This window comes from Chlamydotis macqueenii, chromosome Z, assembly GCF_036417535.1.
Source record: "Chlamydotis macqueenii isolate bChlMac1 chromosome Z, bChlMac1.mat, whole genome shotgun sequence".
Taxonomy (NCBI): Eukaryota; Metazoa; Chordata; class Aves; order Otidiformes; family Otididae; genus Chlamydotis; species Chlamydotis macqueenii.
In genome coordinates this window covers 24,558,103-24,582,678 of record NC_141593.1, presented here as the reverse complement: position 1 = coordinate 24,582,678, position 24,576 = coordinate 24,558,103, and the positions used below count along the sequence as shown (strand labels likewise).

The 24,576-nt window shown below is 46.5% G+C and overlaps 1 protein-coding gene across 1 annotated transcript; it reads right to left on the bottom strand.

Moving 5' to 3' along the window:
- Positions 1 to 18,594: 18,594 nt before the first annotated feature.
- OTP (orthopedia homeobox) lies at positions 18,595 to 24,359 on the bottom strand. The gene is made up of 3 exons (XM_086771327.1): positions 24,323 to 24,359; positions 22,985 to 23,394; positions 18,595 to 19,128 (listed from the first exon to the last, which is right to left on the bottom strand). The coding sequence occupies exons 1-3, from the start codon at positions 24,357 to 24,359 to the stop codon at positions 18,595 to 18,597; spliced, it is 981 nt and encodes a 326-aa protein (XP_086627453.1).
- Between the last annotated feature and the right edge of the window lie 217 nt (positions 24,360 to 24,576).

The window sequence follows — 24,576 nt, the reverse complement described above, 5'->3', positions numbered from 1 at the left end:
ATCACTCAATGTTATTTCTTAAACTGAAGAATCTAAGGCGAATGCTTTGACTTGATTTTAAAGACATTGAATTTTTTCTGCTGGTATAAATAGTATGGACACAGTAAAAGTACTTGAGAGAGCCTAATGAACCATTTCTTACACCCCATTACCTTTAGTCTGATATGACTGAGAGTACGGGCACTAATTATCCTCTCTTTCACAGGCACCGACATAGATCTACAGTAGGTCTTAAAACACAATATTCCATACAACTCTTAGCAGTTCCTCATGTAATACATTTCTGTATTTTTTTCTAATCGAAATTTAAATTAGAGGCATGCCACTTCCCATCTACCTGCCACTTATATATGTTTTATGAACAATTCTTTATGATTATTTCCTACCAAAAAAGTGCAGGTAGCACATAGCCAGTCATACCGCGAGTCCTAAAAAATTAAAGGATTTTTCTTTGGAAGAAGTGAGGCAACCATACTGCTTTAATGACAGAGCAGCTCCGCACAGTGGAGTCTTGCAGAGGAAGGCTGCCGGTCCAAGGAATCAAGGGAGTGTGAGATGAGCACGAGATCAGAGCTCATCTCCCCTGAGTCCTGCCGATAATGGAAAACTGCTTTTACTAGTTTGGCTCTGCTCTTCTGTACGAGAACAGAGCAAGGAGCAAGGCTGATCTAGAGGGACGGGAAACCATGCATCGCTCCGCATTGTTTTGCATTTCACAAAAGCCTCGCAGAGGCAGTGCAGCCACATCAGGTGGTGTATGTTCCCTGTCATTACCAGTGGCTATGCTTTTGCAAGTCGTTTGTTTCTCCTGTTGGATTTCCCAGCCTCAGCTCCTGTGAGGAAGCCTCCCAGCACACTCCAAATCCTACCCTTGCCAATCCACCTAAGTGCAAGGCACCAACACCTCACTGCCCTGGGCTAAATGCTGCTCCCAACCAGAGAGCTGCTTTGCATGACGGTAACTGAGCTTGAACCTTTGTCTCACATTGGATGGAAGATGAAGTTTTCTGCTGGTTAACGAGGAAACACTTGGAAACATATGAGCTGCATATTGGGATGCAGATGGTTCTATAAGACAGTACATACATTTATAAAGGAGACATGTAAGGTCATTGGGAACCATCTGCTTTAAATATTTAAATGTCCTTACACTAAACGTATGAGTAGTTTTGCCCTGGACTTGTAATATTAGCCATCTACCAATTTTTTATAATAATGGTGAAACAAAAGAAAAATGGGAAGGTGAGAGACAAGGCATGGTAACGAATTTACAACATCTGGGCCCTGCATGGCCAGCTCAGAAGCAACTCAACCTATCCAGGAGCAGTTTGCACTCTTTGCAGTGGCTCAGTCCAGTGCAGAGCAGATCTTTCGGGGGTGTCCTGAAGTCCTATGCCTTGAACACAATGCCACTCTGACCCCGGGAGGAGGGCAGGCACTAGGCAGTCTAGCTGTCAGGAAATCTCAGCGATCTGCCTCCTCCTTGTACTGGCTGTTCCCACAGAGGGTAGTTTTGGCATGGTTTGTCTCATGCAAGCAGGAGGATTTCCAAAGCTCCTTTTGCTCTAGTCAGTAGCCTAACACAAGTGAGCATTGGGGAGCTATTGCTCCAGAAACCCTCACCTCTAATGACTCTGCACTGATTTCCCCAAGTAGGCAGGTTCCTACCATCTTTCGGTTACCCCCAGTAACAAACCTAAATAAACCCACTGTCAGCCTCGCTCCATGTCGTACTCCTCACATGCTTTGAGGGCGCTATTCTTCCAGGCAATCACATCAGCACTCAGGGAAAGGCACCACTCTTAACTGCCCTCAGACAAAGCTGTGCAGGCCCTTGCTATTTGTGAAGACAAGTAAAGTGCTAAATCACTTCAATCCTCTTTTTCTTTTTTAACAATTTTCCACTAAGCGGAACGCCCCAGGTGGAGAGAGAGGAGCTAGAGGGCTGCTGGAAGGGTAATGATGTCCCAGCCCAGCTCTCATCTACACTTCTGAGCCCGGGAAGGAGGATGCCTACAGCCTGACTGTGCTCCCAAGACCCTCCCAAGGAGAAACAGCCCAAAAGGGCCCACATAGACTGGGTTTAGTTCCTTATTGCAGCTTCTGGCACCTAAGTGGGAAGGCAGAGAGCAACCAGCTTCTTTCCGTCTCTGGGTTTCTCATCTGTGTCTGTCTAAGCCACATGCCTTGGGCTTCCTGGGCCAATGCATCCCACAGCATTAGCTAGCACCATTGAAGGGCCACGCTGGGACAGGCTGAACAGGCTACTCGCAGACAGCAGGGCTGTTGTTCCAGCCTGTGCCCTCAGCAGACTAGTTTCTTCATGTACTTTGCATTTCTTTAAGTCTCCTCCACAATCTCAGGAACAGCATCAACACAGCAGCTATCAAGCTACTCTTTTTAAACGGTCATCTGGATTCATACCCTTTTCTGGGATTACATATGTGTAATATGTATTTATATATATATATATATGTAATTCCTAGGATTATACTTTTCCTTGAGGTCTGTCACTGCATTGCAGTTCTTCCTCATCAGACTCTTTAGGAAACATAGGCAGGCGTGGGGATTAATGAATTCACCAGGACAGATGGATACATTTTGGTGGTTAAAATCTGCTACCAAAAGAGGGAAAGCTGATTTATTGCTCTCCTCTGGAGAGGAATGAGGAGTAAAACAACAACCTAAACCATTTGTGGCAGCTTTTTTTATCTGAATCTCTCAGTCTCTGACTGCCCTGGTCTGTAGGAGCTGCTCTGCTTGCAATTGCCGAAGTCTGGGAGCAGACCAGGACAACCTCCTCCCACAATATGAAGCCTTCAATCATGCTATTGAAAACATGCAGTCGGTTCTTGTTGTTGCTATTGCATTTCACTGATATTGTCATTTAGAGGCTTGTCTTGCGCCTACTGAAGAGAAAAGGCAAACTCCACCAGCCTTCTGGGAGCCCCCATGCCCTTTGACGTTCTCTTTGAGATTGCTTTTTTTTCCTTTTTTTCCCAGGAGATAATTGTGTTATTACAGATTCACTACATCTATCTTGTTATCTTCATTTCAGTATTTCTATCCTTTTTAAAGACCCCTTTACAAATATTGTTTGCACCATCTTGATAGCAGCTTTCTATTCAGAGCAACAATGTGACTTCTTAATGAAATGTATGCATCTATCTATTCTTGGATAATATTCATAATGAGCCCCAAATGGCTACCAAGAGAAAGAGTGAGGAATCTGCAGAGAAAAAAAAGCAACGAAAATAAAAGATGAAAAGCAAAACTGTAAGAAATAATTGCACTGCTCTGTTCACACAATTAAGAAGCATATCAGAGGAAAACAGTTAAATTAGCTTACTGAGCGCATACAGGAGTTTTAAAGCTCTACTGTCAGTTCAATTAAAAAAAAAAAATACCCTAACAACAGCACACTGGTTTCTAAAGCAGATGACATTCTCCAGCAGCCTGAGATGGTCTCTGTGACACTGACAGCCACCTCCTCCTCCCCTTGTCCTTTGGAGCTTTATAGCCTACCCAGGATGATTTCAGACTGTCAGGGCTCAAATCCAGCTGTTCCTTTTCTGGAAACCAAACAGCCCAGCCTTCCACTTTCTATGGCAACAACAGTGAGCCCTTCGCAATCTGACCTGCCGAGGAAGACTTGCTGTTAATTACATGTTAATTGCCTTAATGTAGTCTGCATTATGTGGAAAAATGCAAGTTATTTTAATCTGTATTTTAAAGAAAACATCTGAGGCTTAAAATGCCAAGCAGAGGCACCTTATATATCGACAGATAGGTTGCTCTTGCTCCTTTCATATTAGAAGAGACTCCTATGAATTTAATAGACACATTGTTCTATTATTTTGCAGACATTCAGGTAGCAACTGTTTCAGACAATTTAATTTCATTTCTGTGAAAGCCACAAATGCAACATTAATAGCCAATTTTAAATTATAATAAGATTTATTGATATATTTTACTACATCAATTATTTATTTTGATTTAAAAATACATCAGAAGTCAGCTCCTTTCTAATTTCAGCAGATAGCGTGCAATTTGATCAAAGGGTTTTGACACCTGGATACACACCAACACCTTTGTGCTGCCCATTCTGTGGTGGGTAGGTGCCTGTGCAACCATCCTCAGAAGGACCATGCCGCACGTGAATCGCTGCCAGAACCCCCAAGGAAATGGGATTATCCTCTTCCCAACTCTGAGATTTTCTCTAAAGCAACCTGCCTCCCTCCTGCAACCTGCTGTTTAAACAACTCATCTTCTCTTAAAATACTTAGCACCCAGGCAAAGACACCTCATTACTGCAGCCAGGTAACTCCCTGCAGTTTTTCTGCTAGCTTGTCCGAAGCTCTGTAGAGCATTTCTAGCCCTGAGACTGGTGTGATGAAGAAGGAAGGAACAAGAAAGCACAAAATTCTCTTTGAGGTAACACTGGAACCACTTCTCCCTACCTGCTTGCACTGGTCAAAATTCAGTTTAATGTCTGATATAGTCTAAGCATTATTAACCAACATTTAGAGCCAGGAAATGAGCAATGGGTCACTCCAGCCCCTGTGCTGTCACTGCTTGCAGGGCAGATGTGGCTCCTTGGGTCTCTACAGGAGGAAGCCAAGACCCACCAAGAGCCGTGGACACAGAAGTGGGAAAAGTTCCTGTCTGGAGTTAGCTGAGTTTATCACACTGAGTTTCCCCCAAACTAAGTTTATTATTGTACTTGACATTTCATGGACTGCTGCAAATGTCGTGATGGTTTGTGCAAGGCCTTGTAGGCGACTCAACTGCAGAATGCTTTGGAGATGTTGGAAGTTGCTAAAGGAGCTATTTTCCCTGTGTTTGCCATGTGTTCTTTTTTTTTGCCTGATGCGAGCCATGGTGATATCTGAGACTAATTTCTGAGAATTCACTGAAGACTGGCTTGAACTGTACTGCAACATTGCCTCCACTTTCCTTCTTTATAGAAGGAAAGTGCCCAAAAAGTAGAAAAAATAAATTATTCCGATACGTATTTAGTTGACTCAAGAAACAGTGTAGATAAAACAAGGTACCCTACAACTGATGCTTGGTTAAGACCACTGATCATGTACCTACATTGCCTAAACTGTATTTTGGGAAGAATAATTTGAGCAGGGTCTAACAGCACAAGCCACAAATGTATAAGCCTCTCCTCTCCCTTTCTACTTATCTGCAATTCGCAGAGACAAAATATCGAAGTTGAATAACAGTAATGAAGGGTCAGATTCTTTGCTGTAGTGAACCAATGTAACACACTGAAGCTGATGAAGTTCCGTCAGTTTACATTGGTGGCAAATGCTGCTTAAAATAAGCTGCATACATGCTGCAGTGATCTCACTGGGATACAGCAATATGGCTTCTGTGATTTGATGCACAACTATTTATAGCCTTAGAATTTAACTCCCTAGAAAGGAAGTTACCAGAGGAAAGAAGTCACTGGAGGCAAGTGCTGTTGGGGAAGCGCAGACACTGCCAGCGCTGTTCAGTGTCCAGTCTAAATGCGGAGCCAGCACCCGTGGGCACATCGGTTTCCCAGAAACCTGCCCCTCCCTTGACCACATCTGGATTTGATCCCCAATGTCTACAAAGCTGGGGAGTGTCTCAGTGTTTTTAGACTGTTATATGCATTATTTTTCTCATCTTAAAGCTGCCCATGTAGAGAAAAATACAGATCTTGAGTAACAGTTACCAGCATGATTTGCTTTTATTACCTTTCTGTTCAAGACCCTTGTTTCCCCTTGTAGCATGTCAAATTGCCCCCAAAACCATATTATACAGCAGAGAAATGTCGTTCACACTTCACTGGCTATTGATTTACTTTATTTATTGGCACAAAATCAGCCTGAGATAAACATTTTGTCCCCCATTTCCACTATTGTAAGCGATATAGTTCACTGCGAGATAGGCAAACCCCAATGTGCTGGGTCACAATTCGACATGGCTTTCTAATCAATGTGTGAAAAATTACCTAATGAATAATGGGTTGCACATTTCCACAAACAAATTAACCAGGGTGAGACTGAAACTAATGATTATATTTATCTAATGTAATTTCACATCTGTTACTAGTGCTAGTAATTTTTTTTTTCTTCTTTCCATGGCGTCCTTAGAATTACAGCCTAGCTTTTGAAAGACAGACATTTTACATCCATTTAAATAGATAACGTTCAGATTTATTAGATACATACTTTTAAAACCACAAGATATTCAAGGAGTATGTTATTATTTTACAGTACTTTGTGGGAGTTGAACTGGCTTTTGAAACAGAGTGTGGTTCTCACACCACAGCCGGGATGCTCAGACTCACAACATCTCCCATGCAAGGAACAGAAAAAGTTACTTTTCTCCCAATATACAGTGAATTGAGATACACCCTGCTAATTTTTGCCAGAGTTAGGCTAATGTCATTCGCAGATGGAAAAGCACGACATTGGTCAGGAACCTTGCAGGCTTATTCTTTATCTCCTTCTTAGATTTGCGTCTGCCTGGTGAAATGATCAGTTTTGTAAAACAAATGTTCCCAGAGTCCAACTGCCAACTCCACAGGGCTTTGGCAAGTGCCCAGGGCCTGATGCGGCTGTTTCTTCTCAGAACAGAGAAAGCAATTGGCTCCGTGGGGTTTACTTTCCACTAGATGTTTTTATTTTCCAAGCATGTTAGAATGTTTTACTTGACCTGTCAAGAGTGGCTTGGGCACCCTCCCCGGTCTCCAAAATATGAGGCATTAACTCACCTGTCTCTGTTCCTTTCCTAAGAAAAGTGTTTCAAAGAAAGGCTTGTAAGCTGGACCACCAAGGAAGGAGAAAGAGGACAATGTGGGGGTTTCCTCCCCCTAAAGCTGACTCACCCCAGTCTCCATGGGGGATATACAGCCCCTGTTGCTGCACACACCTTCCATCCTGCTGCTGGGGACTGTTTCTGCTCTGTCACATCCAGCAGCTCACAGTTGTCTTTAAAGATGTTTCAAGAAAACCAAAAGTCTCCAAATTATGTCACTACTTGAGTCAACATTATTAAACAATTTCACAACCTGTCTCAGTCGTGGTGGCAGCTTTCATAAGGATTTATTATCCAGAGACAGAAGAAAGGAGGGGGCTGAGACTGCACAGAGATTTGAAAGTCATTGTACCGAGAGTTTAATTATTGTATTTTTCACTGAAGTTGAAAGTATTGAGGAAAATCTAGCCAATTTCATATTACCTCCTTTGATTAAAGAAGTTGTATGATTGTTCAGAATGTGTAATTGCCATTCAGCACAGCTGAGCTAAAAAAATCTTTTTGACTTTACATCCTTAATACTTGGCAGTATTTAGTAGCCTCAGTGGATTAGCCAAACAAAACTGAGAAAATGGCACCGGCTTTATTCTAAAGACACTCTGATGATTGATCCAACTTAAAATTATTCAATGTGTATTTCTGTTTGGGGTTCAGGGGAGCAGGAGTTTATTTTCCAGTAGCACACATTTTTCTTATCAGCATTAGGAAAAGTCCCTTATGCAGCCAGGTCAGATACAGGACAAGATGTGACTTCATGGGTGACATTTTCAAAGTATAGGGCATAAAGAATGAGACAATATCAAGTCTGTTACATGGACCAAGACATGCAAACATCCAGCAGTTGTGTGCCTCTGAAGTCTACAGTACCAGTTTGTATCTGGCTTCTTTACTGAGGAGGCAGACTGTAAATGTGTACCAGTACATTTTCTTTTTTTTAAAAAAAAAAACTTTAGATAGCCCTCATGTCCTTTCAGTGCTGGTTCCAGAAATAAATGACCTTGTTCTACTCAGAAGCTTGTGGAACAGCTGAGGAACATTCTATCTGGGTCAGTCTTAAACTTTTCGGTTACAAAGCAGACCTCTGGATCCCTTGTTTTGGAGGCTTCTTATTTCCCAGGTTGCAGAAGACATGGTCCGTGTACTACTAGGACATGGAGAAGCAAATCCTTGTGAGTGTCAGACAGCCCAGCAGAGGTTGATCTGCTGCCTTCTGTGGTGGCATCTTCTGCAGCAGCTTGTTAACTCCCATCTGAGCTGAGAACAACCCTGGCGTAACACCTGAAGAGGAGTGTTTCTGATCTCCATGATCAGAATGGAATGGGCTAACACCTGATGTGTCCATTCCAGCTGGAGTGAGCTCACAGAAACTGAGATAAGCTCTGCTTCTTGGGGAGGCAGGGACATGTTGGTGCCAGGTGTACCTCTCTGCACCATGGTGACTGAGCAGCTCAGCAGCCACCTGCAGGGTTTGGAAACATGGTATACTTGAGGAGTAACTTGGCTGGAGCTCTGGGAAATGTGGGATGGAAGCTGGAAAACAGTATGAAAATAGTGAGCAATATCCTAGAGGTCTGCTCTCATATAGCCAAGCTACTGTGAACACTTGGTTGCCTAAATGCACCATTCTTCCTAAAATCTCTTCTTCCTTACCATGAACATGATGCGTGTAGCATGTCCTGGGCAATGGCTGTAGCATTTCTTGGGCTGCCACAGCCTTCAGAGGCCACCCAGGGGGAGGGCTCTGACAAGGCGCTGCAGACTCTGGGTGTTTCTCTACTCCTAAGGACCACCTTGACAAGGACAAAGCAACTGTGAGCAGCTGTAGGTAGGGACGTTTGGGGACTGAGCTCAGGGAAATGTTCAATGGCTGTTGATAACAAGCACCCGATTTAACATACTGGGTTATTTCTGCTTCTCCTTTACCTAGTGCATTTGATTCAGTTAAAGTCACTTAGCCTGAGGCAGGCTAGCTCAGTCCTGGAGATATAACTCAATACAAGCAATTCCTGTTTTTATAAGAATTCACTGGTCACTGCATGGGCATTTGTTGCTGAAGAAAGAAGTGAACTCTGTCGACTGAAAGACACGAAAGATGATGATGGAAACAGTGCAGAACTATCCAGAGGGACTCAGAGCAAACTTCAACATTTATACTGAAAGCACATGTGACCAGATAGAACAGGCATCAGCTTTTCTAGACTGTGTGGTCTGAGTGTCTCAGCCTGAGGCCAGAAGGAGGTTGCACCGGAGAGGCGCAGCGTGACTTCAGTCTCTGTGCCTTTTCACGGTAACCAGGCTGCACCATTCATGTTTCTCATTTTCCCTCTGGTAGAAATTTCTCACTGAAGATTTTGACAATTTTCAAATAATGTCATGGAGAATATGACAACATAAAATGAGAGTAGAGCACAATGATGCAGTAAATAGTTACATTATTAGAAAGGCAGATGCTAGCGTTGAAGCAGGGTTGTTGGCCTAAAAAAAATAGATTAGGAGGGAGAAAATAGAAAAAAAAATCTGTGAGGTATCAGAAGCAGTTGATAGCATAATAACATTCATATGGAAGCAAAGGGGTTTTTTTTGTGGCAATGTGAATCAGCTCACATGCTAATATGACCAGTAAATAAACCATAGCAAGATTCTAGAATTCTTATTACTACTCACCAAATACAACTCCAGGCCACTGAATCATGTCTGGGATTGCATTTTGGACTCCAAGCCCTGGCGCTGGATCTCAGCATGCCAGAAAAAAATCCTGCAGCAGCACTCGAGTCACACCCAGCCATCTACAGACAACATAAATTCAGCATAAACGTGGTGCTTTGTGTTTCCTGTTGGCTTATTCTTGTCACTCTTAGAGTCCTCAGAAATAATGCCCCACGTGAGTACAGGGATACTGGTGAAATTCGGGACATTTGAACGCACTGTGGTACCTAAACTGTAGTCAACAAGGAGTGATTTGGAGCAAGGTTACTGCAGCCTTGTAATTGCTCGCTTTGGCAATGGAGAGGAACAGGGTCTCCTCACCTTGCTGTGAAAGTCTGTCACCCGTCCGTTGTGCCTATCCTTCTCTCCCCAAATGACTATAAACTGCAGTCTTGATTCAGCCTCTGAGAGTAAACTTTAAAGAGTATGTGAGGATTTTCTATATGTCTTGAGAGTCCAATGACCCATGCAGCAACATAAGAATCTGATATTCAGAGAGCCTGAACACTAACAACTTCAGCGTAAGACTTGAGGAGTTTCAGGTACCACCACCTTGAAAATCAGCTCCGGCTGCATCAATGCAGGCACCTGAACCAACAGGGAACATGTGAAAACAAAAACCCACCTCTAGCAAATGCAGGAATGCTGTCAGAACCCTTGGTAAAGCTACAGTAAGCAAGAGCTGCTCGTTGTCTAGGATGACGCTGTAAAGTAGAGCGGTCAAAGAGCAATTCAACAAGTCAGGAACACTCTAGCTGCCGACATGTCAGCTGCATGTGCTTAAACACAGCACAGTGTAGTCTCCACAATGCTCTGCACTATGGCTATTTCTCCACTGGAATGCAGAACTGAGAGAAATGTTCATATGTTTTGTTCTTGTGCAAGGCAGGGCAGATTCAGCCCTGAGCAGAGGCATCCCAGCCAGGTACTCCCAAGACAATGTCAGTCCCTCGAAAGGTGTGGAAACAATAACCTGGCCCCGTGCACCGCTACTCCGGCCAGTGCAGCTCACCTAGAGCACAAGTGAGATGTCGAATGCCTTTGCCAGACAAGCTGCTCCCCTGGGAGCCTCTCAGGAAATGTGCTGAGGCAAACAGGCCACTTCCAGGATTTTCTGCTGCAGTGCAGACCCTGATATGAGGCAGGAACGATTAAAACTGCCCTGAGAATGTAGAATGATGAAGCATTTTGTCACTAGATGATTTGTTGATGAATCAAGTGCCAGCTCATTTGAATTTTTTCTACCAGTTTGGAAATGAGAAGACATAGATGTGACCTAGATGTACCAAAGTCATTTCATGTAGGTTCACTGGTGGAGTGACACATATGATGATGGCAAAAAGTGAGGGTGAAAGGCACAGCCAGGAATGATGTGCTAAATCTTTTTTCACCTGGTATGGTTCACACAAGTAGCCAGGAGGGTATGTGATGCATCAAAATCCTAGTGGCACTGGCGAAAGCAGGAGCAGGCAGGTAGATAATCTTTTATGTGGAGGATCCCAAACTGCTTTACTCATAAAGTCGTTCTGAAGATAATAGTAAAATTTAGGGACCAAGATGAGATTTAAAGCTGAGATGTGACATTGTGTCTTGGTAGAAACAGCACTTCTAGAATGACTGGGTGACTCCGATGCCAGAAGTTAGCCAGGATCAGAGCAGAGCAATTAATGGAAATAAGAGATTTGCATATTGGTAGACACTTTGGACAGAACAAGTTCAGAGAATGTCATCTGATAAAGAAGAAAATTCTGAACTAGTTGTGGAGTTTGATAAGAAGCTGGTGAAGGTAACAAGGCTATTAAAATTGATGGAACTTGGCAGCCTACATTACTTTAAAGAGGAGACTTAGGTACTAACTGAGATGCTTTTCAAAAAAAATACCTGCAGCACTGGATGCTTTCCTTTAGCAAGTAGTGGTTTAACCAGTTGCTGTCAAGAGTTATAACATAAAGAAGGATGTGTATGGAAAGCATCAACAAGTAACAGGCTGGCTTTATATTTTGGATGTAATTCATTGACTACAACATCCGCAAATGATATCTACAGATTTACACCCTACTGGAGAGGCTAAGAGAGGAGGAGATAATGAGTGAAGGACTATTAGAGCAATTTATTGTAGATGGGACAAGAATAATCTCCAACAGAAATGAGAAAGGTCTCATTCAAGTGAGGATACGAACCACGTGACAAGCGGGTCAGAGGCAGCAGCTTCTTATGTGAGGTATGAAGAAAGGCCAGAGCAATCAGCTAATAACACAGGATTCCGCATCCGTTAAAAAGCATCTCCATTGTAGCTGTCCTTGCCTAGATGGGGTCCCTCAGAGCCCAGCAGGATTCTCCTCTCCTCTGGGGATCTGCCTGCTCACAGTTCAGGCAAAACCAAGCTTAAAATTGCACAGAATTTAAAGCAGAAAGGGTAAAGTGACAGTAATATAAATTATAGTGGAATTGTCTTCAAGTATTTCTTATAATAATTAAAATTTCAAGAATAAAGCATGAGTCATTTATTTGCTACCAAGACCTGAATATAAGAGCACAAGCTGACAACAAATACAGTTGTGGGTGTTAATTATTTCTTATAATAGACACAAAGAGTAGAACCACCAACTGTACCGAGTGTAATTCTTTAGTAATTTAATATTCTTCCCTGTTCTTCTCAATGCATTTTTATATGTCTGACCTTCTGTAGACTTCTCATGTTGTTCTCCAGTTGAAAGAGCAAAGCTGGTTAATTTCTGGTGACATTTTGTGACCATGTAGCTGCTGAAATATCTTTTTACACTTGGTTTTGTTTATAGATCTGAATTCAGTGGATATCTGCCTAGTGACCCAAGGCTGTAAGTGGGTGACATTGCTGAAACGAGAGCCTCCTCCCTCTCAGGGACTCCCTGAGCACGTCCTGGCCTTGGGAACCCAGGGGACACCAAAAAGCACCGTGTAATGGCTGTGGACATAGCAAAGAGCAGCTAGACCACACTATGCCCCTTTTGAATATCGTCTCTTCGCTTACCTGGCGTATCATTGACTTACATTGACTATGACTGTGGCACAACCAAATCCTCTGGCTACAATGACATGGGGAGTCCTTGTGTTACAGTCAAATCAAATTTTTCCTGAGCTTTGATTTAAGGCAGGAAGCTCAGCCTTTCAGTACATTGGAATTTCATTATAAAGTCATGTTTATGCCTTCAAATGGGAGATGGTGCTTTCTCTCAATTATTAGATATGAAAAACAGGAGAGGGTGCTCGTAGTCATTCTGAAATGCTCTTTAAAAAGTTAGCAAAAAAATAAACCTTAAAAGCTTGTAAAGGAGCCACAGGGAATCATAGCTGCCACTTAAATTATATTAAAGGGCAATAAATTGAAACCAGTAAAAAATAAATGTGTCCTTACAGGGTGCATCGTCAGCTTATGAAATTCACCGTAGCGGGAGGTCAGTGAGAGAAAGTCTGTAGTTTGTTTTTTTTTTCCCAAAGTACTTCTTGGATCACTACCATGATGCTTCCAGGGCTGCAAGAAAAGGCTAATCAAACTTCATACTCCAAGGCACAAACTGTGTATAGGGGTCAGGAGAGAACGTCACCCTCACAGGCAGTGTGTTAAGCATATTCTGCATTTTCCCTCTCGACCTTCGAAGGAGAGTAAGGATCTCTGCAGAACAGTTGTGTAACCTCCAATGGCAAATCCTGCACAAATGTCTCTAGATTCCTTCCTCCCAGGGAGTCATTCGCCTCTGGCAGATTTCAAAGCTCATAAAAGCGTAATCTTAGCTCTGAAAAATGTTTTCAAGCATAAGCATTGATGAACGATGCAAAGTAAAAGTGAAGCAGAGCTCTTGAGCCTCAAAGATGGTCTTGGGAGAAGCTGAAGCAGGCACAATTTATCGGCAAATAAGAGAGGTGACCTCCCACCCATGCCATTGTACAGCATCCCGGGTGGAAGACAAATGGTCTGATCCATGCACAAGCCTTGGCTGTGAGGAGCGTGAAAAGAGAGACACTCTCCTGCCATCTTTTCCCTGAGGAGCAGAAGAAAATCTCACAGAGGGCCTTACATGGCTATTAATGCAGCCTCTGGAGCACTACTCGAACAAAAGGATGATGGTTAATCAAAGACAGTCCCCTACCACATCCCAGGCACAACCAGCCCCTCCAGCTCTTCCCGCTGTTCTTGCTACTCTTGTCCTGAGGAGGTGAAAAACTAAAACCCTGCTGTCCCTACTCCTTCCTCTCCATCACCACCACCTCCGTTTTCCTCTCACAGTTGCATCACTGACACTGGGTGATGATCAGTCTGTGATGTTTAAAAGGAGCCTGTGCATCTTACATCTTTTGGAGCAAATTCCACTTCTCTGAGTTAAGCCATGGCTGTCAGCTATCTTCCTGAGAGATTTTGGGGTACATTGTGTGCGTTCATAAAGTCAAACTGGCTCTCAGGCCCCAGATCTCACCTACAACTGGACGAGCCGATGTGGTGCAAGCTGCAGATGGATGTTTGAATGCAGTCCACGTGTGGTCATTGTTTCTTTTAGAAAACAGAGCTTAGGGAATGGGGGGAAAGCTCTCTGGCAAAATAATTTTGAGGACCGATCCTGCAAATCTTCACAAGTGCATCTGCTGAACTCACTGCCAGACCAGCATGGGCTTTAAAGGCTGCAGGATCAGGGCCTCTGCTTCTTTGTCCCTTTTATCCAAGCTGTAACTCTATTATGGCTATCAAACTGTTGCGATAGATCTATGACATTACAGGACACTGGTTTCCGAGGACTCCTCTTCCTTCTGTGGCATTCAGATTTTTTCCTGTGTTTACAGTACACATCAGGGAGAAACTAAAATTCCTTTGTTCTCCCTTCCGTCTTTATGCAGAAAGGCTAAACAGGCCATGCTTCCCAGACCAACTGCTCCGAGCTCAGCCTTAATGGCAGGCAGGAGGTGGTCGCCTGTGTCAGGGCTTGCTTTAAAAAAAAAAAAAAAAATCTTAATTCCAGCATTGGAAATGAAGAGGAGTTTGCTATTAGCTCTCGTATTAATAATTTAGAAAATACATGCCCGATCACTTGTGTTCTCTCGGTTCTCTCTGAGCACAGCTGCAAACTGCATTAGGTGTTAGGGTGAATGGATGTATTTGAGACGAGATATTTGTACTGAATTATTAGGGTAGTCTGTATTACAAAATTACTAATAAACATTGCTTCTGGCTCAATTTAGCCTGAACTCAGTGAACCTAGCCAGTGGTAAGAAATCAAAAACTCCGAAATACCCGATGAATGAATCTAACTAATCAAGAAGCCCGGCAGGAAGTAGATGCCAGGATTAATGAGCCAGTGGTTTCACCATGCCATGCTGTTATTTCTTCACATAAATGCCCTCAGATGAGATTACCTTTGTCATGAAAAGGAGAAAAGGAAGGTTACATACTTTCAACTGACAAGTTAACTGCCGTACCTCCATTACGGCAAGATACATTTTCATGTGTGGAGATTTTTATTCTGAAAAATTAAAATTTAAAGACTACAACACAATTTAAACCATTTTCATTTCTGGGAGCAGGGATCGTTGCTGCTAGTACAACAAAATAATCCATACCGCAGTGTTATCTGATCCCTTGTCTCGTGCAAACTTTTTTCCGATGTTAGTAACCGCTCAGTGAATGCAATCTGCAGCAGCGGGTGAGAGCGGACTCTGCCTTCCAGGGAGATTTGAGGGGAGGAAGAGAGAGTGTCAAAGCATTTAATCAAGACAGCAAATGAAAGGTTCAGTGACATTATCGTTATGTATATTCCTTATACTTTAGGGGTGATGTTGTGTTTAGAAGGAAGTAAACCTGTATGGGTATGTGCCGGTGTGGAAATTAATCTGTATATATAAACGTAAAGCTGAGTCTACTTACGCACCAGGTGGAATTGCTCAAATCTAAAACACGCCTTAAGGTAAGGAAATAAGCCCAGCTTGTAAGAGTCCCAGTACAGTGCCTGGTGCTAGCTACTTAGTCAGTAATAGGCTAATTGTTATTCAGCATAAATGTTCCTGCTCGATTTATATGGAATTCACTCATTTATTTTGATCACTTTATGTGAATGAAGCAAAGCTATTCCTGTTGTTAGGTAGAACTAGTCAGTGCTGTTTAATTTTTCTCTTTTAATATCAGGACGGCTGAGATTTTGTAATAAAATTATTCACACACAACCTGTAACATGTATGAGTGAAACCTGCAGTCCCCTTCCTTTCATCCATGTTAAACATCCAAGCATCAGCTCGGATGTTTTACATTGCAAAGCTTCAGCTGGTGCTAAGGGTGCATTTCAAAAATCTCCAAGACTCAGAACATGAAGATCTATTGCCATGGAAACAAGTGTTGTACCAAAGTTGAGTAGGATCAAAAGGCTTTGCTCATAACCAGGACAACAGTTGCATTAGAATATGGAGGAAATTATGGATGTTTTAGGAGCGAGAATTCAGCCAAAGGACCTTTGTAAGACCCCTTCCACAGAGCTGCAGCCTTTGGTGTCAAGAGCTGGATCTCATAGGTTGCGTCTCTATCCCCTGCCCCCAGCCAGAAAGCGCATTTTTCTCTACCGTTAAAAAGCACATATTTTTTAAAGATCTTCCATACCACACTTTACGACATTCCTACATCATAAAGCTGTCCTGCCTATAGCAATATAAAGCAGCTGTAAAAATTACGTGCTTGTAAACAACCTTCCGTACATTTGGAAGAAGCAGAGTGAGATTTGCACTCCTCTGCATGTAAGTGGAGACTTGCTTTTACTCCTAGCGTGCCACAGCATGGGGAAGGGATCACTGTGGGACAGGGAGGACCAAGGGTATCCCAGCCGGACTACCACTCCTTTTGGCACGCCCGGGAGCATCCATGGGATAGGGGAGCGGTGGGCACACTGGCCAGCCCAACTCTATAAGAACCCGTGTGCCCACGGGCTTTCAGGGCTGATCTAAACCAATCACAAATTCTAAACTCAGAACCAAGCCTGCGTGAAGAGGGACTGCAGCTTGACCAGAGCTGGGCTGAGGAGCAGAGGGAGGGCTGGAAGGAGGGACTGGGCACAGCGCCTTCTGACCCCAGCCATTACCTCACGGTGTGGATTGTGGTATGGGACCTGCCTTGCCTGGCCTGGGCTACCTCAGGATGAGTATCCTGGGCCATTTTGGCACCCAGGCAACCAGACTGCTGCAGAAGGGTGCAGGGCTGCTCCCTCAGGTGACCCCGGTGGACTCACTCCGGGCCTGGATCTCAAATAATTTATTCTCCTTTTATTTCTCTTTTAAATTAAATATGCATACGTAATATGCACTTTGGAGCAGGCAAGGACCCTTCTGCGGGTGCCTATGGAGCTGGGGACTCTCAGGTGTGTAATTAAGAGGTGTGTAATTGATGTAAAAGGAGAAGAGATCTCAGTACAGAGCATTAAAATAAAAAAAAATAAAAAGAGAGAGAGAGAGAGAAAAAGGGGGAAAGAAATAAACCCAAACTGGGCTGTGCGATGCTTGCCAAAATCCTGCACTTTTTATTTCACCCGTGTCAAAGTTTGCGCGGGACTAAACCATGGGGTTCGCCCCGCCAGCAGCTGCACACCCATTTCAGTGCCGGCAAAAAGGGTCTGCGGTGAAGACCCACCCCACACCCCGCTCCCCCTCCCGCTGCCATCGCAGCCCCCGGTCCCCGGCTCCGCACCGGCCCCGCCGTCCGCTCAACCTCGGCCCCGGCCCCCGCCGCCCCGTTCCCCCGCGCCCACCGCCTGTGCCCCGCATCGCCGCCGAGCTTCGTCTGTCTCGCAGTTCAAAGGCCAACCACACAGAAAGATTAACAAAAGTTTATTAGTCATGAAGTATTAAAATTGTGATAAATGAAAGGCTTCAATGCAAAGTTCAAGCAAGCAAACTATCCCCAAACTTGTGACAAAGGACTTAGTGAATTCCGAAGAAGGAAGTCCCGTCATTTTTTTTTTTTTTTGCCTGCGATGAAAGAAAGACACCTCTCATATCTCACACGCTACATCAAAATCCATAATTATTCATATCACATACCGAAAATGATTTTAGTTATCCATTTACATTAACTTGATATAAACGTGTCCGGAAAAGTCAATTAATATGCTTTATATTAGCTCAAACATTCATTAAGAAACCCAAAACGCAATAAATAAGCACAGACGATAAGTTAAACCATATCACGAATCGACCAGTAGGTAACGAGAATGCTTTATCTACACAAAACATCCTATTTCACATCGTTTGTTCATTCCTCCAGCGGCCCTGCCCCGCGGCGGGGTGACCGGCACATGCAGGCGGGCGGGGCCGGGCCGGGTCGGGCCGGGCCGGGCGGGCGGGCGGCAGCGGGAGATGCGGGAGGGACAATAGCAGCAGGAACGTAAATAAACGCGTAAGTAAAGGTGGGGCGGGCCGGTAACTCAGCTGTCACGAAATCAAAGATCTGAAAAAGGGAAGTGCTCTCGCTTTTTTTTTTTCCCTCCTTTTTTTTTTTTTTTTTTTTTTTTGCCCCGGCTGTTTTACTTTTAGAAAAAGAAACTTTTTTTTTTTCTTTTTCCCCATCTCTCTCGCTCTCTATCGCCTATAAACGCTTCATCAAGACGGATTTGATTCTCTCTGGGGTCTCCGCACCTCTCCGCGGACCCGCCCGGCCGCCCCCCGACGGCGCCCTCGCAGCGGAGGGGGCCGGCGGCAGACGGCTTACTCAAGAGCAAACCAGAAAAAATTAAGGAAACGAAACCAAAACGCGTTTCTTTGCAAAGCCGGCCGGGCGGCCGGCGCTCGAGGGAGGGAGGGAGGCAGGGCTGGGGCCGGGGAGGCCCCGAGCCCTCCCGCCGCCGGGTCCGCGGGGGACAGAGGGGATGCGCGGGGGATGCGCGGGGGCGGAGGGGCGGGAGAGGGAGTGGAGGTGAGGGGGCGGGAAGGGGGAAAAGTCGTGGGGGGGTGTTTCTCGGCCCACAAACCGTCTGATTTCAGATCCTGAGTCGACTCCCTGGTAAGTCAGGTGGGGGAAGGCGGGGGGCCGGGGCGGGCGAGGCGGGGGCGCGGGGCGAGGCGGCGGCGGCGGGCGGGGGGCGGCGGCCATTAGGTGAAGCTCATGGAGACTGTGTGCTCTAGTGCTTTGCGGCGGAGAGAGGCGATGCTGGTTCCTCGCCACACGTCGCTGCTGTCCGGCGAGCTGCAGAGCTGGGGCGAGCCCGTCACGTTGCTGGGGCCAGGCAGGGAGGCGGGCACCATGCCGGGGAAGGCGGGCTGGTAGAGGTGCGACTGCAGCCCGGCGCCGTTGGAGCCGGCCAGGCTGTTGGAGAGGCCCATGGAGTTGGGCGGCGGCCCGGCCGCCAGGCTGCACTGGGAGAGGGACTGGGCCATGGCCTGCTGCCGGCCCAGCGCCGGTGGCAGCGGCAGCTGCGACACGCCCGGCATGGCGGCGGCGGCGGCCCAGCGGGTGTCGTTGGCGTGGAAGGAGCACAGGCTGTCGCCCATGGCGGCGGCGGCGGCGGCGGCGGCCGAGGGGAACTGCGGGAGCCCCGGGGTGGGCAGCAGCGTGCCGGGGGCGCGGAAGACGTTGGTGGTCTTCTTTCGCTTCTTCCACTTGGCCCGCCGGTTCTGGAACCAGACCTGCGGGCGGCGGGCAGCGACACGCGCCGTCAGACCCACCGACCGCCCCCCCGCCCGCACCCCCGCCCCGCCGGCTCCTGCCCTCCCCCGCCCTACGCCAGCCTCTCCCCCTCGCCCCACCCCGGCCGCCGCGGTCTGCCCCCGCGTACCCGCCGCCCCCAGCGTGTCCCCGGCGCAGATGAGCGAAAACGCTGGAACTTTTTAAAGGGAAACCGATCGGTGGGTCCGGCGCGGGACAGAACCGCCTGCGGCCCCCCTCCCTCGAGGGGAGGCTGCGGGAGAGAAGCCTGGCTTCCCCCTGCCCCCCGAGAAAATAAAACAAAAAGAAAAACAAAAACACCCACCAACAATAAAGCAAGCAAGCAAAAAAAAAAAAAAAAAAAGACTGTCCCACTGCTCTTGCCCTCTCGAGCCGACACCGGAGCGGGGCGGAGAGCTCGGTCCCGGGGCAGGAAACCCTCCCGCCAAAATGCCCGTATTTGTTTGGGTTTGTGTTTTGACGGGGTTTTGTTGTTGTTGTTGTTGGTTTGTTTTTCTTTTTTTTTTTTCCGAAAAACAGCCTAATCCCCGGTCAGCGGGTGCTGGCGGGAATGCCTCGGCGGGTCTCGCCGCAGCGCTGCCCGCAGCGTCGGGGTGGCTGTTTGAGCGGGGTGCGGAAAATTCCCGTGAAGTCGGGAGGAGCGGATTTCTCCCTCTGCGGGAGGGAGTCCGCCGTGTGCGGCTGCACCGGGCAGGCCGGGAAGCAGCGGCCCCCGCAGCGGGAGCCAAGGGCTGCGCGAGGGCTCTGAAAGCCGCCCTCAGTTCCCTCTTAGGGTTAATAGTTAAATCGCGGCTACGAAATCTTTTTATGTTTCATGGTTTACTGGTGTTGTAAAGAATCTCCATCAGGTCTGATCGCCTCAGCTCATAGCTACGCTGCATATGCTTTTAAAATGTGAATGTTTCCAGTTGAAAACTGGTGCATGACAGATTAAAACGCAGGGAAAACCTGGGGGAGATTTTGAAAATGCACACATGACGACTCTAGAAATATATTAAGCGCGAGCGTTTGGCAACTTTGGGCTCCTTTTAAAATGCAGCTAGCCCCTGAAAATTATTAATACAACAGTAAGAATCTAATGGAGGTTGGAATCTAAAAATCTACCTTGATGATGTCTGCTGTTACAGTAATATAGACATACTGTAAATGTATTTTAAAATATATAGCCCGTTTAATTCCCTGGCTATAAATGAGTTGGGGGGGGGGGGGGGGAAGGAGAGAAGGGGAGACAATATCACTTTTGTTTTTCTTTTTTTTTTGTGTCCGCCCCCCCCCTCCGCAGGAGCCGAAGCTTTATGAAGATCTCATTGGAATCCAGCGGATGATTAATGTGAAGATTTGGTAGGAAATCTGGAGAGCCGTATTAAAGCTCAGATCTCAGGTTCATTTCGATCAGCCAGCCGTGAACTCTGGGCCGAATTCATTACACTTTAATAGTGCTGGGAGAGGAAGAAAATGCAATTTCTCATTCCATTAGAAAACTAGAAAATACTCTCAGCTTGTCCCCTATTAAGATGTGGCAGGTGACGGGACCATTGTGGGGGACACGGTCAATGGAATTACAGCACATTATTTTTGTTCATATAAAATATTGAAAGGCAAGCCTGACTGTGCAGAAGTTATTTCACTGATTTGGTTTTTATGTAAATAAAATATTGAAAGTTAATTAATCCGTGCTAGAGACTAATGATTATGCTTATTATATTGCATTTGATCGCATAATTTGCATGATTCTCGCATTGCTGCTTAATAAGCCATTCCAGGTTATAAATAATTCTGAAATTGGTTTCTAATAATGGCATGCTATAAAAAGAATGGTTTTATTACAGCAGCCTGAAAAGCAGAGCAATATCGGATGTGGAATTGGACTCCCGTTTAAGCACCAGCCGCTTTAATAATTATTTAAATGTATCATATACATTAAATATAGATCTAAAATGAGGAAAGTGGTGATTTATCCTAGCATCTAAAACCCTTAAAAACATATACAGCCACTATAAATTAACTATTTTGAGCATTCTTTAATCAGTGTGGAACCCACATGCTGCAAGGAATGTGTAGGCAATCTGTTAACTATAAAGAAAACTGTAAAGTACTCCTTTAACGACATAAACCAATTACTATTTAATTTAAACTTGGTCAAGGAGCAGTGATACATCGGATTGTGAAGTAAATACATTTTACATAAATTATTTTGCCTTACATTACATAATGTTAATCATTTTGAAGTGTTAATTAAGAAGGTTATGTTGATCTGATTACTTTTTAAACTACAGAACATTATTGTAAAAAATATTTAAATTGCCACTCTATTAAACTGTTTTTATCAGCAGTCTCGAGCTATTAGCATTGGTTTAAGATTATGCCGAAGCCATTAAAACACTTTGTCTTTCTTCCTGCGAATTTCTTTGATGTGCTGTTAGAAAATAACTATTTCCATTTTATATTTTATATTTTACTTCATTTACCGCACTCCTAATATTGAAATTGGTATCATTAACCTTTGGGAAACCCAATAAAGTTTAATAGACCTCGTTTTCTTTTTTCATAGAGTCAGTTGTCCAATTATATTTTATTTGTGAATCTAATTTCTTTCTTAATTTAAACTAATTATAGTCTTGTGTAGGCTGAGTCAAATTGTTTTACTTTTTAAAAAGCAGACGTGCATTTTCTGCCACATTCAAGAACGGAGTCGGTTTCCGCTCATAAAAACGTTCAGTTGGGGATTTCTTTTGATGTGTCTTTATTTAGCTGGGGAGCCTAGGCTTGCCGAGAGGGGTTTTGAACACTGGCTGCCGTGAAGTGCGGCGGCATTCCCCGTGCGCCGTGCTCAGCGCAGATGCACATCCCACAAGTTCTTCCGTTGTACGGGCTTTCGTTCCTAGGAAGGGACTTGCCCAGGAAGTCGCTAAAATAGCCCTCTATATGCACCAACTGCATCCTAGCAGCCTAGTGGTCGGCTCCATCTCTCCCTTTTCCAAATTTCGTTTACACTTACGTGACTAAAGAGTTTCTTACGTGCCCGTGTGCAGATATATATATACGTCTATGTGCATGTGTATATACCTGTACTTTGGAAAACAAAGTGCACCCTAGATGTTGAAGTTACTTGCTACCCCTGCCATCCCCAGGCGTTATAAAAGCCAGTACGGGGAAACTCCGAGTCCAGCTACAGCTGGCTGTTACCGCTGTGCCTTTTCACGAGCCTGTGTGCCTGTCTCGGCCCCCTACCCTGACCCTCCCGGCGATTCGGACTGCAGGGGGTTGCTGCGTCGGCCGGCAGCACCCCGGACAGCGGCCCAGCGCCGCGGGCGGGCCGCTGGCAGCACCCTGGACAGCGGCCCCGTGCCCCTCTGCCACCACCGGACCCCGCACGGCGGAGCGGGGCCGGTTCCCTAGCTGTTTGGGCTAGCCTCTTCGCCCCCGCTATTGCGAAGGCTGAGGCTCGCCCCTCTCGGGCTGCACCACCCTGGGCTCTTTCCCGCCCCGAGTGGGCCCGTGGAGCGGGGGGAAGATCCGCCCGCGCCCTGCTCGGGACCACCGCGCTGCAAGCGGGTAAGGGACAAAGGGACACCCCAAGGGGACAGCTTTGCGGAAAGGGGGGCGAGGAAGGACCGGTTTTAAGGCTTCCTGGACTAAACTGTTGCGCTCGGGAGCGAGTTTCTTCCCGTGCCGTCGGGCTGAGGTTTTGGGGCACCCACGCTCCCACACCGCCCCCGCCCCGTCGTGCCTGGCCTCGCCGCCGTCGGTGGGCCCAGGAAAAGGGCCAGCGGACGCGGCGGGGGGCGGGCACCGCACGGGGGCGGCCGCTCATACCTGCACCCGGGACTCGGTGAGGCCGATGCGCAAGGCCAGCTCCTCCCGCATAAAGATGTCCGGGTAGTGGGTCTTGGCGAAGCTCCTCTCCAGCTCGTTGAGCTGCGCCGGCGTGAAGCGGGTGCGGTGCCGCTTCTGCTTCTGCTGCCCCTGCTGCTGCCCAGCCTGGCTGGGGTTCTGGCCGCCCTGCTGGCCCTGCTGCTTGTCGGGGTCTTTGGCGCTGACGGCTAAGGAGCTGGGGTTGGATCCCACCGTGGTGATGTCCTCCCCCGGCAGCAGGGTGGTCCCCTCCACCGTGTCCGAGTTGGGAGCCATATCTGCCGGGTGTCCCCCCGGATCCGAGCCCCCTACGCCCAGCCGGCACTTCACCGCCTCCCGGTGTCCCAGCAGCTCGGCCGCGTCTTTCATCCCTGCGAAAGCAAAGGAGCCGCCGTCACCCCCCTGCAGCCGGGCGCCAGTCCGTCAGAGCCGCGTCCCGGCGCACTCAGCCGGTGGGAGGCATCCGCCCCCCACCGCCCCCCGCGGCTGCCCGCCAGCCCCGCAGCCCGCCTCGGCTCCGCCGAGCAACACGGGGCCGGGGAGAAAAAACTTTACACCGAGCAGCTCCTCTTCCTTCCTTAAATAACTGGCTCCCTGCCGGGCCTCCCCTTGCGAGACCAGGGGAGGGGAAGAGGCGGGGGAGGGCGAGTTTTGCCGGGTTCAGCTCGGGTTTTCCAGCGGGGCTGGTGAAAGGAACAGATGGAGAGAAAGAAATTACACTGCCGGGAGCTCTACCTCCCCGACGGAGGTGTGGGGACCTCGGTCACTCCGGCCGCTCTTTCCCCTCTCCTCCCTCCGCTCCTCTAAAAAAAATAAGTGAATAACCGTAAATAGGTAGATACAGATATTTCTTTCTCTCTTTCTCTCTTTTTTTTTTTTTTTTAAGAGAAAAAGAAGGGTAGAGGAAAGCCGAGCAGGCGAGCAGGAAAAGGCCACTCAGAACTCCTCCATAAATACCACCGACCTCATCTGTCCTAAAATAATAATAATAATAATAATAATAATCATCGTACTAATGTGTAGGTATGTGTATAGAAACAGGGGAGAGAGAAATTAAATGATCCACTGCAGATCTACATACTCCGTAGGTCTCCATCTCTCTCCTTTTTTTTTTATGTTAAATCAAATTAAACTTTAATACAGTACAATTACTTTTAAAGGAATTAGCCCATTTAGATCGCATTAAGGTAAAATAAGGAACAAATTGTCAATTTCCTGCCCCGGCTTCCTCCCCGCTCGCCGCCGCCGCCGCCGCCGGTGCAGCCGCCGCTGGGCGGGGGGGTGCCGGGGGAAACTCACCGAGACGGGCGTCCAGGAGGTCGGCATGAGACAGCATCGCGCACCGCTCCAGGGCGAAGGCTGGTCCCCCCCAAATTTTAGCGGCCTTAAGTTATTTAAAATAGATATAAGATATAAGAGAGATATATATATATAGATCGCCTAAATGAAAGAAAATTCGGTGTGTGGTTAAAAAGGGGGTCTCTTGCATTATAATGTCCTTTAGAGAGACGGGGAGGTGCTTAACACTTCAATGAACCCGTGAGCAGCTCGGC